Below are 14,828 nucleotides of genomic sequence, written 5' to 3'. Positions count from 1 at the left end.
CAGAAAACATATTGGGCGTGTTTTATTCTCTTCTTGGTAGATATCTATCTCAAAAAAAAATGCAAGCTATGTTTTTTTTTTATCATATTTAAGCGATTGATGATAAAAAATCTTAATGACAATATGATCTGTGTATTTGATCATAGTTTGTTTTTTTTCAGAAAGAATAAATCGTTACTACATTATCCCTTTTTTATGTACATTTATTTCTATTCCGTTATATTTGGAATTTCCCTTATCTATTTCTATCTTTAGACTTGTGGTACAAGTTTGGCTAGTATGTAAATCAGAAGTGGTCTGATGTTACTGTTGTTTTCTGCACGAATATTTCGAGGGCGGTAGTACGGGTGGGGTTTTATAGGCATATATAAGTTCTGAATACGTTTGATTATTATCGATGTGCTCGAGTAACTTTGATAGACGAAGTTAACGTTAAGCTCTGCATAATATGTCCGAGGAAGGCTCCGACCATGATGAACGCCGTGCTACTACTCAACATGCTGAAAATAGTAACGAAACAGAGTTAAGTACGGACGGGGCTATTTCGCTTTTCACTTCAGCTTTAAACAATGCTTTAGAGAAGCAAAAACATTCCTTGATTAATCATTTCGAAGCTCGTTTAGGAAAAAGTGTTAAAGCAACCGGTGTCGATCAACCAGAATTTGTATTCCATAGTGAGGGAATTAAAGTGCAACATTCGTTTAATACCGAGCGTCTGGAGAGGCTTGCTGCCGTTGAAAGTTGTATAAAGCTTGGAAACGCTTCCGAAGTTAGTGAAATCATTTCCCAGGAAAAGGAAATCATCCGTAAGCGTAGCAAAATTCTAAAGATAGCCGACAAGCATGGATGGGACACGGTTAAAGAATACTTGGATAGTCCGTTGGCCGACAATAAAGAAGATGCTAGTGATTTGCGTGCTGCTATTTCCAGGGCTTCTCGTAAAAGAAGTTCCAAGCCGTACAGTAAACCAGAATCTTCCAATAGTGGTTCCGGAAAAGGAGAATTCAATTCTAGGAGTTTTTTTCGTGGCCTTGGCCAAGTCAGTGATACCGAGTTCTCCAAAGCAGGCAAGTCAGAAAGTTACAAGTGTTTCTATTGTAACCAGCCCGGGCACTTTGCAAGGAACTGCCCCGAAAAAAGGATTCCTACAGCGACAGTTGGTGCAACAAAGTTCCAGGAACAGAACACAGGAAAGACCCAGTAACAAAACAGATACAGACATAGATGAAGTTGAGTATTGTTTTCAATTTGTTAACAAGTATGAGAAAAAATCTGGTCAAAATCTTATAAATGTGAAAGGAAATTTAAGAAAACATGCATTGTTTTGGAAAAATGTACTTAACGCTAATGATTTTATAATGAATGTTATTAATTTTGGTTATAGAATTCCTTTTCTGAGTGAACCACCGACTATTTTTCTAAGTAATAATAGATCCGCGTTAAAACACTCAGAATTTGTGGAAAATTCTATTGAAGAACTTTTAACTAAAGAATGTATAAAAGAAGTAAATCGACCATTTGTCGTTAATCCACTTACTGTGTCGGTAAATAGTACGGGTAAAGAAAGATTAGTTTTAGATTTGAGACATGTTAATAAATTTGTCGAGAAACAAAAAGTTAAATTTGAAGGGGTTAAAGAAGCTATGACATTTGTAAATTTTAGCGGTTTTGGGTTTAAATTTGATTTAAAGTCTGGTTATCGCCATATAGAAATTCACCCGGATCATCATAAATATTTAGGATTTTCTTGGCAATATGGTGATACAGTGCGTTATTTTACTTTTTCGGTTTTGCCTTTTGGACTTTCATCAGCTGGTCATATATTTACCAAGACAGTACGTGTGTTAGTTAAATACTGGAGATCTTTAGGATTTCCCATGATGGTTTATTTAGATGATGGTATGGGTACAGCAGAAAATTTTGATACATGTTTTGAATTATCGAAAACAGTAAAAAATGATTTACTGCTTTCCGGTTTTATTGCTAATACAGAAAAGAGTGTCTGGGAACCAGTACAAAATATTGATTGGTTAGGTTTTGTTTGGAACTTTAAAGATTGTACTTTAGAAATATCGCTTAAAAAATTATTTGCTTTAAAGCTGGTAATATCGAGCGTAGTAGATGGCAAAACTATTTTGACTTATAGATGTATTGCTAAAATATGTGGAAAAATCATTTCTATGATTCCTGCTCTTGGTAACGTTTGTCAAATGATGACGAAGCATATGCACATTCTAGTCTGTTGTAGATCTGCATGGGACGATGTCATCCCTATAAATGACAACATTTTGAAGGAACTAAAATTTTGGTATTTTGAATGCGAGTCATTATCTTTCCAACGCATTGTACCTATAAATAGAATACCACAGCGTGTAATTTTCACTGACGCTAGTCAGTATGCCGGAGCAGGGTTTATAATGAATGATAACAAAATTGTACATTTTATGTTTGATGGTCATGAAAGAAGCAAAAGTTCTACATGGAGAGAATTGAAAACTGTAGAAAAGAATATTTCTTCTTTTAAATCTGATTTAACAGGAAAATTTGTTAAACTTTATACAGATAACCAAAATGTAGTACAGATTGTTAAAAAGGGTAGCATGAAAGTAGAATTACAAGACATTGCTTTAAGCTTATTTCATATTTGTTTGTCACATAATATTTTCTTGGATGTTGAATAGATACCTAGAGATAAAAATACTTATGCAGATTATCTGAGCATAATTTTTGATTATGACGATTGGGGTTTTTCCTATCAAATTTTTATATATTTTGATAAATTATGGGGACCATTCACATGCGATCGTTTTGCAGATTCGAAAAACAAAAAAGTAGACTATTTTAACTCTAGATATTATTCACCGGATACTTCCGTGGTTGATGCTTTCGCATATGATTGGTCTGCTCATAATAACTGGTTAGTTCCACCAGTTTGTTTAGTTAGCAAGTGTTTAAATCACATGCGATTATGTAAAGCTAAAGGCACTTTAGTTGTACCTAAATGGCCATCAGCGTTATTTTGGCCTATCTTAGTGAATAGGTTTTCAGATTTAAATCTTTTGTTGTAGACTTTAGAGAGTATGTAAAACCTATGAACTTTTTTACAAAAGGTTCACAAGAAAAGAGTATATTTGCACAGAGACCTTTTAACAGTAATGTATATGTTTTGTTGTTGGATTTCTCGAAGTATTGAGATTTATGCATTGCATGTTGTATACAGACTGTAGTTGATTTAGTTTTCTGCGATGGTTATTTGCCGCAGTTATCAGATATGAGACTATATTCGAAAGAACGTTAAATTTAACATTGTGATGTTTTAACTGCAACAATTAGATTATGTCATTGTTAACATTGTTGATTAATTGTTTATGAATACAGTGAGGGTTAATGCCACTGTATATATATAAGTATATGACTTTTTTAAATACTGTGAGGTTGAATGCCACAGTAAGTGTGCGAGGAAAATGCCGCATTCATTTGTTTGCGAGGAAAATGCCGCACTCATTTGTTTGCGAGGGAAATGCCGCATTCATTTGTTTGCGAGGGAAATGCCGCATTCATTTGTTTGCAAGGGAAATGCCGCACTGGGTTGTTTGCGAGGGAAATGCCGCATTCATTTATAGTAGTAATGTTAATTATATTTACTTTGTTTATAGTTATTACTTGGTATTCATTATTATATTTATTTTACAGATCAATGGAAACAATTTGAGTGTTATGCCAATGATTCAAGATTTGCCAGTATCATACGAGATTTACCCTCTTTTGTCGAATCGTCTAGATCAAATTCTACAATTAAGAAATACAAGTGCTATTTTAAAAAGTTTGAAAAATGGTGTGTTTCATGTTCACTTGAGTGTTTACCAGCGACAACTACTACGATTTCTATGTATATAGGTGGACTCATTCAACAGGGATCCAGTGTTGCGATTTTAGATGCAAGTTTTTATTCAATAAAATGGTTTCATGACTTTAATTTCAAACATAATCCTTGTTCAGACAAATTCCTTGGTCTTATTTATGAAGGAGGAAGGAGATTGCTAAGTAAACCTATAAACTAAAAAGAACCTATTACGCCAGATATATCATAATAATCTCAAAAAATTGCGTGTAGTAGTATTATTTCTGTTAGGATTTTCTGGATTTTTGAGGTATAGTGAATTGGCTTACATTAAGATGAATAATATTGAGTTTCAAGTTAGTCATGTTAAAATTCGCATTGATAAAAGCAAAACTGATTTATACAGAAGGGGTAATTCTGTTGTTATAGCTGCAACAGGTACAGATTTATGTCCAGTTTTTTGGTTAAATAAGTATATCAATTTAGCTGAATTGAGTAAAAATTCTGATAGCTATATTTTCAGAGCACTGTCTTTTATGAAATCGAAAGATGTTTATAAATTATGTAATGTAAATAGTCCATTGTCCTATACCAGAGCGAGAGAAATTTTGTTAGAGAGTTTATCAGATATTGGTTTAGATAAGCTTAAGTGTGGGTTTCATAGTTTGAGAAGTGGTGGCGCTTCTACGGGGGCTAATAGAGGAGTCTCTGATAGGTTACTTAAAGTCCACGTTAGATGGGCTTCTGATAAAGCCAAAGATGGGTATATTAAAGACAATTTAAAATCTCAAATGGCTGTTTCCTTGAATCTTGGCATATAGTTCTCAAATTATTTATTCCTTTGTTTTATCGAAGTTACTGCGAGCAAACAAACCTAAATTATGACTTGTCTCTTATTTAGCCATGTATTTAGTATAGAAATGTTTTAAATTCGGACGAATTCATGAGGGAGAATTAAAATTTATTTCTATTCCGTTATATTTGGAATTTCCCTATTCTATTTCTATCTTTAGACTTGTGGTACAAGTTTGGCTAGTATGTAAATCAGAAGTGGTCTGATGTTACTGTTGTTTTCTGCACGAATATTTCGAGGGCGGTAGTACGGGTGGGGTTTTATAGGCATATATAAGTCCTGATTACGTTTTATTATTATCGATGTGCTCGAGTAACTTTGATAGACGAAGTTAACGTTAAGCTCTGCATAATATATTACAGTTATGTTTGTATTGATATGTATTTAGAGGACATTGTGAATGTATATAGATGGAATTGTGGTATATTTTTGTAAATTGTAAAATGTTCACAAGATATTAAATGTTGTTTCGCTGAGAAAATAAGAAAGTTACTGCGAGCAAACAAACCTAAATTATGACTTGTCTCTTATTTAGCCATGTATTTAGTATAGAAATGTTTTAAATTCGGACGAATTCATGAGGGAGAATTTAAATCCTAAATACAAACTATGATCGGTGTGTCTAATACTACTGACCATCTGCACGAACAACATAGTCGACACTTTTCTTTAAAATATAGCTATTGCACCAACTTGGATTAACAAAATGATATACATTACTCATTCTGTAAAATCCTAGGGGTAGTTCCAAACACATTTTGATAGGTGGACATACAGACATCCAAGCAAACCATATAAACAGTTATCTAAACCTCAGAAGGATGCATCTTTCATCATATATTGGTAGGGGTGAACACCTTTAATATACAGTTATCTGATGCTTAAAATCACAAAAAACACCTATTCTATTATATATGTTTAACAAAAATGGTAAATAGCTACAAAGTTATGGTGATTACGCTTTTTTGATAGATTGATCAATTTGTCAAATAGTTGATGCCTCATGTAATGAGAGTGCCACGTATTTGTGTAGGGCAAGAATTCTTAGAGGGAAACGTTGATGACATATGCATGTTGCAAGGCTAAATGTCTGTCCCACTGCAAAAGACCCAAAGGCAGTCCAACTCAATAAGCCTTTATTACAGGACTAACTTATTGTTAATTTGTTCTCGTCCTGTACATGCATGTATATGTTTTAGAATGGACACAGATGATACTGAGAGATAACACCAACTGTTAATGATGATAAACTAGGTGCATATAGGAACATACAAATTATTATAAAAAAAATATGTATGTAATGTGTTACATATTTGTTTTTCGTTTATTTTTGTCGAGCCTTCGACTTTAGTCGAAAAGGCGAGACTAAGCGATCCTACATTCCGTCGTCGTCGGCGTCATCGGCGTCGTCCACAAATATTCACTCTGAGGTTAAAGTTTTTGAAATTTTAATAACTTTCTTAAAATATCCTCAGTTGGTACTAAACTTGGACAGATGCTTGTTTATGATCATAAGATAGTATCCAGAAGTAAATTTTGTAAAAATGAAATTCCATTTTTTCCGTATTTTACTTATAAATGGACTTAGTTTTTCTACCGGAAAATATTACATTCACTCTGTGGTTTAACGTTTTGAAATTTTAATAACTTTCTTATACTATTTTGGATTTGTACCAAACTTGGACAGAAGCTTGTTTATGATCAAAAGCTAGTATCAGGAAGGAAATTTTGTAAATGACTAAATCTATATTTTCATATCTTACTTTTAAATGGACTTAGATTTGCTGCCAGGAAACAACACATTCACTCTGTGGTTAAACTTTTTAAAATTTTAATAACTTTCTTATACTATTTTGGATTTGTTCTTAACTTGGACAGACAGAAGCTTGTTTAAAATCAAAAGCTAGTATCTAGAAGGAAATTTTTGTTTTCTTCCAGTTAACATTACATTCAGTCTGCAGTTAAAGTTTGTAAACATTTATTAGATTCATAAACTATCCTGGATTTTTACAAAACTTGGACAGAAGCTTCTTACAATCAAAAGATGGTATCAACAGGTATATTTCATTGATTTATTTCCTCATTTTTGTTGAGCCTGCGATTAACAGAAAGAGTAGGCGAGACACTGGGTTCCGCGGAACCCTTACAAATTTTTTATATGAATAAGGCCGTTAGTTTTCACGTTTTAATTGTTTTCCATTGTCATTTTAGGACCTTTTACAGCTGACTATGTGGTATGGGCTTTGCTCATTGTTGAAGGCCGTACGGTGATCTATAATTGTTTATTTCTTCGTCATTTTGGCCTTTTGTGGAGAGATTTCTCGTTGGCAAACATACCGCAGCTTCTTTTTTGTATTGAAGTGAACACTTCTGTATTGACATAAGTCATTGTTAATTATCATTGATATGGTCATAATTATATTTAACTGTCAATACAACTTTGATTTTTCTAAATTTAAAGACTTAAACTTCATAACCGTTTTGCCATTTGATATGTCTGTATGCGTGTGTCACTGTCCTAATAGTCGTCTCACTATTGTGTCATCCATGATTGCAATCAAACTATTTCATATGATGAGATAATCATGTGTTAATTCTATAATAAGTCGTTATGTTTAAAGATGTATTGGATATACATGATATTGTTGATTATCGAATAATCATAATTTTTTACTGCATTTAAAGTGTTTCCAGAATAAAACTGATCGTCAGTTTCATAATATTCTATATATTGGAAAATTATTCTTTTTCATTAATTTTTATATATTCAAATACGTATTATGCATACCAATAATTGCAAAAGTTTTAGGAAAAAATAATATATATCCCTTCATGTTTGTTTATTTTTTCTCGAAATATTAGCTTAAAAACATTTGCCCAAAAAAGCTTAATAAAATTGAAAAAGAAAATGGGGAATGTGTCAAAGCGACAACAACCCGACCATAGAGCAGACAACAGCCGAAGGCCACCAATGGGTCTTCAATATAGAAAAAAGTCCCGTATCCGTAGGCGTCCTTCAGCTGGCCCCTTAAAAATATGTATACTAGTATAGTGATAATGGATGTCATACTAAACTCCGAATTATATTCAAGAAACTAAAATTAAAAATCATACACGACTTACAAAGGCCAGAGGCTCCTGACTTGGGACAGGCGCAAAATTACGGTGGGGTTAAACATGTTTATGAGATCTCAACCCTTCCCCCTATACCTCTAGCCAATGTAGAAAAGTAAACGCATAACAATACGCACATTAAAATTCAGTTCAAGAGAAGTCCGAGTCCGATATCAGAAGATGAAACAAAAGAAAATAAATAAAATGACAATAATACATAAATAACAACAGACTACTAGCAGTTAACTGACATGCCAGCTCCAGACCTCAATTAAACTGATTAAAAGATAATGTCTTCATCATATGAATATCAGGCACAATCCCTCCCGTTAGGGTTTAAGTATCATACTATCATAAAATATATGAGAAAAACATAACCCGTGTCATGCCAACAACTGTTTTTTTAAATAAATATCTTTAGTTCCGATGCAAAGACCCTATCAGTGAATCAATACTAAAGCCAAAATATGCTATCTTTAATGACCTGGCAACAGTATCGTAACTATATCCCTTCTTAATAAGTCTGTATTAAGGTTTTGTAAGCTTTTGAGGTGAATACTGACAATTCTGTGCTTTGTAAAGAATATTACCATAAAAGATTGGATGTGAAAAACCTGAACGTATAAGATGTCTGCATTTTGAGTTATATTTACGAATTATTTCCTTATACCAATACATTTTATGTAATATTTTCAGAACAATTGCTTCTAATAAATTAATAACAGAGTCTATATCCCTTTGTTTGTTTTGTATTTTACGATATACCTAATATTGCCGCGTTTCGTTGATGTGCAATAATTGACAGTTGAGTTGTTTAAATAAATGTGTAAACAATGGGTTCAGTTGAAAATCTATATTTTTTTATTCATAAGAACATCAATAGTTGTAAAAACTTTTGATATATTATATTGTTTTGATAAGAAACTCTTATTTTGATCGGGTATAGACACACACGAATCAAAATTGTTTTTATTTCCTTTACAATTATAGAATATCTTTGTAGTCAGCACTTTTTGTGCTGACATGAATTATCATTGATAAGGTTATATTTATAAATTAACTGTTTACAAAATTTAGAATTTTTGAAATACTAAGGCTTTTCTACCTCAGGCATAGATTACCTTAGCTGGATTTGGCAAAACTTTTAGGAATTTTGGTCCTCAATGCTCCTCAAACTAGTACTTTATTTGGCTTTTTTAAACTTTTTTGGATTCGAGCGACACTAATGAGTCTTTTGTAGACGAAACGCGCGTCTGGCGTATATACACAATTTAGTCCTGGTATCTATGGTGAGTTTATTTACAACCACTGGGTCGATGCCACTGCTGTTGGAGATTTATTTCCCCGAGGGTATCACTAGCCCAGTAGTCCGCACTTTTTGTGCTGACATGAATTATCATTGATATGGTTATATTTATAAATTAACTGTTTACAAAATCTAGAATTTTTGAAATACTAAGGCTTTTCTACCTCAGGCATAGATTACCTTAGCTGGATTTGGCAAAACATTTAGGAATTTTGGTCCTCAATGCTTTTCAAACTCGTACTTTATTTGGCATTTTTTTAACTTTTTTGGATTCGAGCGTCACTGATGAGTCTTTTGTAGACGAAGCGCGCAACTGGCGTATATACAAAGTTTAGTCCTGGTATCTATGATGAGTTTATTTACAACCACTGGGTCGATGTCACTGCTGGTGGAGATTTATTTTCCCGAGGGTATCACCAGCCCAGTAGTCAGCACTTTTAGTGCCTACATGACTTATCATTGATATGGTTATATTTATAAATTAACTGTTAACAAAATTTAGAATTTTTGAAATACTAAGGCCTTCTACCTCAGGCATAGATTACCTTAGCTGGATTTGGCAAAACATTTGGGAATTTTGAAACGCGCGTCTGGCGTATATAAAATATACATGATGAGTTTATTTGACTACATATGCAATATGTGACTGTAAAAAGATAACATAGAAAAAGGAATGCATGATTCTGTTGACTCTTTCACGATTATAGTATTTAAATATGATATCAATTAGGAACTGTTATTTACAAAGTTTTTGTCATGTTGGAAGACGTCAAAGTAAAATTTTATACTTGAGTGATGGGTCGAAGTACTCTTTCTAATTGACGACATAACAACGATGTAGATGTAGATCAATATCAAATGCTTCTCTTTGTAATTTTATAGAGTGAACAGATCGCTTACCGTGAACACTTTTTTAGTATAAGCGTTTACACACATAGTAAAGAATTGTTTCAGCCAGCGCATTACGCCACATTTATTGTCTAATAGAACCATTTTAATCTTTTTAAAATGAAATAAAAAACAAAATCATAAAAAAGATTTCTCTCTGTATTGTCTTGAGTTCCCCTGGTTGCTGCTTAAAAATTATTCGTATCACATTACCGTAGGTCAATGCTACTGCTAGATGTAGAAGTGGGGTATAAGCTGTTAAATAGTTAATGCATCAGGTGCATTTGTTTTGCAACCGTCATTGCACAAACTTTACTATCTTTACGGAAAAACATGAATCCTTGTTAACTAATTTTCCTTCATTTGGTTATTACAATGGTTATCATTCTAGGTGCAAAGACCTTCATTTAATATTGATTTTCAAAATATGTTAATATTTAAATACTGGCTATGATCTCAATCGATTTTCGGAAACTAAATAATTCCGAAAAAAGTATATTTTCTTTAAAACTTTAATTCTTTTGAAAGATATTATTAACGTAAAATTCAAAATTAATAATTTTGCCACACCTGTGTTAATCAATGAACGTTCAAGGTAAGATTTTTAACATCTAAAATTATAGCATTTGCTTATTTTATCTTACGTTTACAGTTTTCAAATTGTAACCAATCTAACAATATGAAAGTGCTTTTTCGTCGTTAAAGGTATATAAAAGAGTTAAAAGAACCTATTTCACTAATTTTGTTTTCAATTAGAATATTGCTACTTTTCATCATTAAGGGCTGCTTTGAAAATATAATGTATTTTGCAGATATTGATTTTGTTTATATCGTATTAATGACCTTTTTTTCTGCTTTTAGTTATATTTTCAAAACTGCTATTAAGGTTCCCCCCCCCCCCCCAAAAAAAAAAAAAAAAAAAAAAACGATCGGGAAAAATCGTCACTCACGGGAAATCACTATATATCTATATAGAAAAAGTGGAATTCATAATTATTAAGGATCTGTTAACTTATTTGGAGACCATTTTCTTATTGGTCTTTTGGCTGTGATTTTCTAAAGCTTTTACAAACAAAGTGTCAACATCGTCATAAAAGAGCAATAACTCGAAACGGAGTTAATTAATAATTTAAGCCAATTTGGCTCATTTAAGGTCTTGTCTTGCTTATCATTTCTCGGTGTTCACAGTTTCTCCCTATTCATGATAGGATTAAAGATGATATGCCATTTTTTTTTATAAAGTGTTAACAATCATTATCATAGTCAATAACTTTTAAAAGTTTTCGATTAATTTAATGATAAGTAGACTTTGTCGTGTAGAATGTTTTTTGCAGATCATTTGACCTATTGTTTTAACATAGATACTCTTAGGATAATGTCTGATATAAATGTACATGTGCTTAGTTACGAATGGGCATGTTGTTTTTGGGAAAAGTGTCTTTATAAAGTTAACAGACGAATACGATGACGACGCTTACTACAGACGCCAAGTGATGAGCATATATCACCTTGTCCTTCGGTTCTGGGCAACTTCTATGTACAACTTTCCTCACATCGTTATATTACGAAAACATTTTTTGTTTGTTGGAAACTATATTGAAGGACGTTTAAAAACGTCTTTGTCAGGGCCTGCCTGTCTGCTACGATGTCTTTGCAAAGTTAGATCTGCAGATTCGCAGAAAGCATTGATTTCCCTGGCAGGGATTTAAAATTATATAACCGAGATATCGTAATCATAATCGTCCTACACTATTCCCAACGCGGTAGACAACGCCGGGTGTTAGCTTTCCTCCTCTGTTTTTATCTAGCCTCATAGCAGCCGCTATATATAAATATAACTTCAACGGTCGTAATGTAAAAGAGGGACGAAAGATACCAAAGGGACAGTCAAACTCATAAATCTAAAACAAACTGACAACGCCATGGCTAAAAATGAAAAAGACATACAGAAATAACAATAGTACACATGACACAACATAGAAAACTAAAGAATATACAACACGAACCCCACCAAAACTAGGGGTGATCTCAGGTGCTCCGGAAGGGTAAGCAGATCCTGCTCCACGTGTGGCACCCGTCTATAAGCTATCTATTCCAATTTCAAATGTCTCCATAACATGACAAGAGAACTTGAAATCAAATACTATTTAAATACTGGATGGTCACACATTTCAAAAGCGCATATACGACGAAAATTACACGAAAAGTGATGTAAAAATTGCATGAACTGTGATGGACCAAACACATGAAATGCTCTCTTTTCTTACTTTTTATATATTATAAAACATCCAGGCATCGAAGCAAGTATCATTTGCTATAACAATCTTTTTTTAAAGAAAAAAAATGTTTATTGAGAGACTATGTATCAAAACAAAAACGAATAACCATTAATCGTGATGTCATTTGTTTTTTTAAAAAACTTAAACATGTACGCTCTTGACCATAAAATTAGTGATATAAAAAGTCGTGCCTCAGAACGGGTCTGAATAAAACAAATACATTCCGCTTTAGGTCAACTTTTCCCGAGATTATCAAAACCTTTGATTCAACACGATTGCACATTTGTTTAAACTGAACATCAATAAAAATCGATATTGACAGTTAATATCACAATATTCCAATAATATGTAGGCACCCTTTCTCACCATGTCAAACCTGGTGCTTGACATTTTGATATTTAAGCGATCTCGAGTTGATAACGTTTTATTTTCGTTGTCAATTTTATCTCAGATCGATCATTTATAATGATTAAAGATGGTCATCTGTCTATTTTCAGCTTACAAATGTACCTTGTTACGAAAAACTGAAAAAAAGTTACTACTGAATTTAACCACAGGTTTTACATAATTCATAAATTCATTTCTTTATATAATCATAAACATAAATCCACACATTTTGCTGATCTAGAACATATGTTAGGTGAATGGTAAAAAAAAGTGAATGTAAGAAATACAACATAGCGCCTGCATTGATATGTTTTTTATACGTTATGTTGATTTAATGTGTGATGTTTATGTCGATGTGTATCTTTTTAATTTGATTTTCAATGACGTTAGTATCGAAGGCATGGCTTATGAATTGTTATCTTAGTGTCTAGAAACAAACGTACAGTGCAGTAAATAAGAGCCGAAGAATTACCGGCCAGTTACACTTTTATTTTGCCTTTTGAAAATATATTTTTCTATAATGGACTTTAATGACTATGATTACAAACGAATCAAGATAAAACAAAAATTACAGTCAATTATGTCTCATATATTGACGTTCATCTTAAGTTCAGATTAAACAAAACAATATATCCCAGGGCTTGCATTTCTTATATCCTAGCCTGCTGTTCACAAAGTAGCCATTAATAAAAGAGTTCGATCAATTGAAATTAAACTCCATCCTTTGATAATTAGTTTTCTCGTTTTAATTGTTTTTCATTTGTCATTTAGGGGCTTTTAACTAACTTCCTATGCGTTGTGGTTTTTTTTCACTGTTAAAGGACGTATAGTGACACAATTTATTGTTAGACAAAACAACTTTGAAATTAAATTTCATGAAATATTTATACTATAACATATGCTTCCTTAAGATGATTGTATTTCGTCTGTAAGAAAAATACTAATATTGCAAAAATATTGCTTCCAAATCAAATTCAAGTTTTTTGACTCATGTTCAGTCATGTTTAATTTTTGAAATTTTACTTTTTAAGTCCTCGAAGATATTCTGATACACAATTTACATAACTAACACTGTCTTCGTTTTTTAATTGTATGACAATCATGAAATATTGATGATTCGATCATCCTTTGACAAAACTCAAGTATTTAAAATTGATTTTCAAAATATGTGAACATTTAAATACCATCCTTTGTCTATTTCGGTTTTAGAAATTTAAATGATTCCGAAAGAAATCTATTTTCCTTGTATTCTTTTCAATCATATTATTAATGTTAACCATAACAACGATTGAATATAGTGGATCACTTAATAAACATGACAGTCCCATGCAACGTTTGGACTCGAAAGGTGAGATGATTGATTGTGAAAACTATTTTGTTAATGATATTAAACGGTGAAAATTCAAAAACATTTAATTGAGCTTTCTCGTTATAAAAATGTAACAAGTCTTAAAAAAAAATTGAAAGTTTAATGAAGCTAAAGTTTGCTTTCTCGTTATAAAATGGTACCCCACAAAAATATCAAAATTTTAATTTAGTTACATGTTCTTTCTCGTTATAAAAATTGTAGCTAGTGTTGCTCCTGTAAAGAAAATTTAAAATGTTAATTGCGCTTAATTTTTTTGTATTGTTAAAAAAAGGTACCCCACAAAAAATCATCAAATTTAATGGTGCTAAATTTGTTTTCTCATTTCTCATTATAAAAAATACGTACCCTACTCCCCCCCCCCCCCCCCCCCCCGAAAAAAAAATCTTAAATTTTATTGAGCGAAATTTTCCTTCTTCGTTATTAAAAGGTATGAGTTGCCACTCTAAATCTTCGTTTTTTTAAAAACTCATCATCATTTAGGACTACAATATTATTGATTTTTCCAATATATCTATATATTTATATATGTTATAGTGAATTTGTAAAATCACTAACAGTTTCAATGATTTTGTAAAATCCCTAAAATTGTCAATGATTTTATAAAATCTCTGGAAATATTATTAGGAATTGTGTAAAATCCCAGGTTACAAATAAGAACTTGATATTTGAAATGTATTTAATACAAGTAAAAAAATGGCCATGTGTAATTTCACATCAAATCTATGGCTTCCAAAAGCTATTTCGATTCTAATAGGACACATGTAGTCATTACAAGACTGACGCGAAGGGTG

The 14,828-nt window shown here is 32.1% G+C and overlaps 1 protein-coding gene across 1 annotated transcript; it reads left to right on the top strand.

Annotated features, from left to right (window-relative positions):
* The first annotated feature begins 252 nt into the window (after nt 1-252).
* LOC139481604 (uncharacterized) lies at nt 253-4,080 on the top strand. Its single transcript, XM_071265041.1, has 2 exons — nt 253-1,229; nt 3,694-4,080. Exon 1 carries the CDS (start codon nt 449-451, stop codon nt 1,202-1,204), a length of 756 nt encoding a protein of 251 aa, XP_071121142.1. The 5' UTR covers nt 253-448; the 3' UTR covers nt 1,205-1,229; nt 3,694-4,080.
* The last annotated feature ends 10,748 nt before the right edge of the window (nt 4,081-14,828 follow it).

This window comes from Mytilus edulis, chromosome 7, assembly GCF_963676685.1.
Source record: "Mytilus edulis chromosome 7, xbMytEdul2.2, whole genome shotgun sequence".
NCBI classification, from domain to species: Eukaryota; Metazoa; Mollusca; class Bivalvia; order Mytilida; family Mytilidae; genus Mytilus; species Mytilus edulis.
Note: the sequence above shows the minus strand (reverse complement) of the source record. Positions and strands in the feature narration are given on the sequence as shown.

Coding starts and splice junctions, on each gene's coding strand:
- LOC139481604 (XM_071265041.1), top strand. CDS start 449: ATGTCCGAGGAAGGCTCCGACCATGATGAACGCCGTGCTACTACTCAA.